Source organism: Tamandua tetradactyla, chromosome 2 (genome assembly GCF_023851605.1).
Source record: "Tamandua tetradactyla isolate mTamTet1 chromosome 2, mTamTet1.pri, whole genome shotgun sequence".
In the NCBI taxonomy this organism is placed as follows: Eukaryota; Metazoa; Chordata; class Mammalia; order Pilosa; family Myrmecophagidae; genus Tamandua; species Tamandua tetradactyla.
Genome location: NC_135328.1, coordinates 12,532,699 through 12,537,800, shown reverse-complemented (window position 1 = coordinate 12,537,800; position 5,102 = coordinate 12,532,699). Strand labels below are relative to the sequence as shown.

At 31.4% G+C, this 5,102-nt stretch overlaps 1 protein-coding gene across 1 annotated transcript; it reads right to left on the bottom strand.

Moving 5' to 3' along the window:
• Positions 1-1,761: 1,761 nt before the first annotated feature.
• Positions 1,762-2,703, bottom strand: LOC143655599 (olfactory receptor 8H1-like). Its single transcript, XM_077126876.1, has one exon. The coding sequence runs from the start codon at positions 2,701-2,703 to the stop codon at positions 1,762-1,764; it is 942 nt and encodes a 313-aa protein (XP_076982991.1).
• Between the last annotated feature and the right edge of the window lie 2,399 nt (positions 2,704-5,102).

The window sequence follows — 5,102 nt, the reverse complement described above, 5'->3', positions numbered from 1 at the left end:
AATATATGTGAAAAGACTACAATCACTTAAGGGAAAAACACATCTAATAATCATTGCTTAAGTTTAAATACAAATGAATCAAATATGGGAAAATGAATAAAATATACTTTCTTCAACATATATTCAACAGTATACACAATTAAAACTGTAATTCCAGATTGCATAGAGACATTTTTGAAAAGAATCATCAGCAGCCAAACAAAAAAATATGTATATGGGATTTAACAAAACTTAAATTCATTATCAATGCTTGTTTTTGCAACTTTTCTGTATTAAAATTATGAAAAGATTTAAACAAGAATTGAACTTAAAATGTCATGTTTTTAAAGAACAAATATTTATGGAATCCAGGAAGGCAGAGTTGAATTATTTTAATCACACCAGAATTACACAGAGAAATAATAATTACTGATTCGTTGTTACGTTACAGAATAGTAGGGTTTTCAAACGGTTAGCAGGTGACACAAAAGATGAAAAACCACATGCAGATATTTAACCTGATGAATTTTAAAAACTTCAGTGCTTAAAGCCTTGCCAGTTGGGATACTTGATCTAGCACATACACCAAGAAAACATTCCTCTTCCAAGTATAAATGTTAAAGGAATACCCAAAGATTATAATGAAGAGTGGAAAAGAAAAGCTGCAAAGCAGAAATAGAGAATGAGAAATATAATCTATTCATAAAATTAGTCTAAAAACCATGAACAAAACTCTCAAAACTGGCTAAGTTATTCTTATTTTTTAATAATTTAGAAAATTTTTCAAATTTTCTTTAATGTTCACATACACTTTTTTTTAGAACTTAATTCTATCTCAATATTTTACTTTGGGCTAGAACTAAGTATTGAAGTGCTCTTTTTGATTTTTAGATTTTTTTTAATAAAGAATATTAGCTAAAAATATTTATAAAATACAGGTAGAAGGGGGTACAAAGGTAATTTAGTGGTAGAATTCTCACCTGCCATGCGAAAGACCTGATTGTGATTCCCTGCCCATGCACTTCCCAAAAAACAAACACACAAGCAAAGCAAACAAACAAAAATTCAACAAATGGTGCTGCAATAACCGGATACTCACATGAAAAAGTAATGAAATGTGACCATGCCATACAGTATAAAAAAACAATACAAGTAGGCATTTTCATAACAAAAGTGGTTGCGTAGTTAAAATTCTGTAAGAACATAAACATTCCAATGATCGTCATCAAAATTTATTAGTACTGTATTAAATTCTTTGTATTCATCATCTGCTATAATCTGTAAAATTGCTCTATGAGTTTAAAATTATTTATCTTGTACAGGTGATGAAATTATATTTAAACTTTCAGTGGCTTATATGGATATATTAAAAACTGGCATTTGTGGTATCTAAATCTTAGATTTCTTAGTCCAAAGAGCTCTTTTAAACCTGTGCTATAAATCTTCTCTACAGGAAAATGGAGTGACTTCTGACAGAGCACTCCATGATAAAATTTGCTGAAATTAGAATATGGATGGGAATTTATATGATACAATTTCAAGGATACTATTTTTTCTTATTTTTTTGCTCACAAGTTGCCCTTAAAAACACATACATTTAAACCACAAGATTAACACATTTCATGGTTTCTATATGCTATGTAGATTTTAAAAAATATAATCTTGGAAATATTCCAGATTATATGTGGTCAAATAAATGGTGGCTCAACAGAAATTCAAACTAATTTAGAGAATAAACATATAAATAGGAAAGAAGTAAAATCTTCAGGGTCACTATCACTTCTATTGCATGGAGCTTTCTCTCTTCTGCATGACTCTAAGGAAAGCATTTTTCACTTCTTTGTTCCTAAGACTATAAATGAATGGATTCAGCATGGGAACAACCATAGTATAAAACACAGAGGCCACTTGATCCTTTCCCATGGAGTAGGATTTCTTTGGTCTTAAATAAGTAAAACTCGTAGTGACATAAAATATGGTGACCCCCAGGAGGTGGGAGGCACAAGTAGAGAAGGCTTTGCGCTTTCCTGAGGTAGAATTAATTTTCAGGATAGTAGACAGAATGTACCCATAAGATATGGACATTATGATAAGAGACACAAATACATTTAAACTAGCAATAATGAACATCATTATTTCAGCATCATGAGTGTCAGTGCAAGACAGGGTTAAAATTGGGGGTAAGTCACAGAAAAAGTGATAGATTACATTGGATTTGCAGAAATGCAAACTGTTCATGTAAAGAACAATGACTAATGATTCAGTAAAACTAATCACATAGGACCCAGTGATCAGGGCACAACAGAGTCTTGTGGATATAACAACCTGGTAGTTCAGAGGGTTGCAGATAGCTACATAGCGGTCATAGGCCATAGAAGAGAGAATGAAAAATTCAGTGGCAGCAAAGAATAAAAAAAAATACATCTGGGTGAAGCACTTCATGAATGAAATATGCTTGTTGGAATTTAGTAAGTTCTCTAAGGTTTTAGGGGTGATGACAGTTGAATAACCAAGGTCAAGAAACGACAGGTGACTGAGGAAAAAATACATGGGTGTGTGAAGCTGGAGATCCAAGCGAATGATCAGTATCATTCCTGCATTCCCAACCAGGTTAATCAGGTATATCATGAGAAATAACATAAAGAGGACTAGCTGGATCTCTTCAGATTCTGTCAATCCCATAAGGATGAAGTCAGGCAAATGTGTGTTATTCTTACTCCTCATAATACCGTTTAACTGTTGTTAACTGTTGAAAAATCAAAGATGATTCTCAACCTGAATGATCTCAGAATTATTTTTGTTTATAAGAAAGATCTGGAATTTTTAAAAACATGAGTGTAGTTATTCTAGAAATTAGTACTTAAAAAGTTTGCAAAATGCAATGTAAAAAACCTTGGTTTTCCTGCCAAATATAAATTAGGTATAAATCAATATTGGATATTATATAATAGAAAACCATGTATATATAACTATATACATATGTATCTTAAATAGAATGAATATTACACTGTTACAAATATTTCCCTTTATTAAACCATTTACCCAGGTGAAAATTTTATACCAGAACTATTGCTATTGTGCACATTTACTAGATTTTTAAAAGGATGCAGAAAGTTAAGTAACTTATCCAGAGACCCAGAAAGTAAGTGTTGTTGGCTCTGTGATTCTACCAGGAATGGTTGAATCGAGAGCTCTGGCTTACAACACTATATTCCTAAATACATTTAATTTCAGAAAAATAAAAATGCCAGATATGCAATAAAAATTATAGAGCTTTAATGCATCATTCACTGTGCTTTTCTATCCAGTATTATTTATTACAAATGACAGGTATTATGTATGTTAATATTACAGACAACACATTACTATTACTTTTTGGAAGACGTGTTCTTAGGACATAATTTTAAAAATCTCTTCCAGATTATGTTTTCAAAATATATACATTGCTTGATGACTCTGATTTTATCAATTATATATTGCTATTTTTACAAATTCTAGCATTACTTGGGTAAGGTATACATGACATATATATGCTTATGCATATCCTTCTAAAGGCATTCGTATTATTTTAGATAAACTAAACTAAAACACCCTACCTTTGAGATTAATGCTTACCAGGGTCAAAATGGTTGAAAAACTTCTTCCAACATTATCTGTGTAGAAATTTTTCATCCTCAAGTTATTCTCACAATATATGTAAACCATGTAGGAAGCCTGAAATTTCTGTGATATAATATTTGCTTCCTTTGAGATAAGTTCTATTTTAATTTTTGTACACATGCATTTTTATATTTGAGCTAAGTAAATCAGCCTAAATTATTTTCATCTTCTGTTCAAATAGAAAATTCACCTGGAAATTGTGTCTCACAAGTGTACCAGGAAGCTACTGTGAACACAAACAGAGGAGAGAATACCTTGCCTTTCACACTGGTAATGCCGTGGCATCTCTTATATGGAGGATTGCTAATAATGCAACGTTTGGTCATCTCTGGGACCAATTTCCAAGGATAATTGCTAGGCATGATGCCAAGGATAAGAATGGCAGCACCAATGCACCCATGTTAGGTTCCAAATACAGAGTTGCCTTTGCCTGAGAAGCCGCATAATGCTGAGCAAAATTTCTTTGGTTTTCTTTTGTGGTGCTCTAATCCATGACTGGTTAAAAGTGAAAGTATTTCTAGAGAAATGCTTAAACTGTGGTGGAAAGTCCAGAACATTAACCACTTTGGATGGAATAGCACATTTTTTACAATGAAAATATTTACTACTTAAAAGTGTGAAAACATCGTGGGAGTAAACATTATTCATTGCAATAAAAAATCCTATAATAAAACAAGACTCAGAGGAAAATGAAATTCATTCATGACTTTAACCTTTAAATGTAGTTTATTCCAACTATTGCCTCTGGCATAAAATATTTACTTATAGGTATAGTTATGTGAATATGTAACTTTATCACAATGTATTTCAATAAAATCCTGATAATATTATTAAATATTTATACTACACATTACTTAAGTTATATTAGACTTTTGTAGAACACACAATTTCACGAATTTTACTTTGACTGTTGCAGCATAAAACTTTCTAGGCGTGTGCACCAGCTGATGACAAGTGCTTTTGAGGCTTGATAAAGAAAACAAGGTTGAATTTTTCCAGTCAGGTCAGGAGTGTCGAGTAGTTCATCAACACAACAGATGTACTGTTGTATTCAGCCACAATGTTTGTAAAGCTTTTTTTCTGTTTAGTGTATTGGCCTTTAGTATATTAAAGGAAACATGAGGCAAGAAATTAAAATCAAAGCTGAGAGAAATATAGGTTTTTTAAATATGTGAATGACCAAAAGATTTTTCCCTGTGTAGAAACATGTGAAATGCATTCCTATGAATCATTCATTAATTAACAATTACTAAATCAATTTGCATGTACAATTAGAAGCAAGTCCTACAAAGAAAAATTACTTATACTGCAGAATTTCAGGAGAGGTTTTAAGGCATGAATCAAGGAATTATAAAGTATTACATTATATATTTGACAAAAATTGCATGTACAATTCTTCAATTCATCAAAAACTCAGTGATAATGAGGAAAGCTTACGTAGAAATTGAAAGACCAGTATTAAT

What these genes read in the sequence shown, in the direction of transcription:
- LOC143655599 (XM_077126876.1), bottom strand. Translation starts at nt 2,703, where the DNA reads ATGAGGAGTAAGAATAACACACATTTGCCTGACTTCATCCTTATGGGA.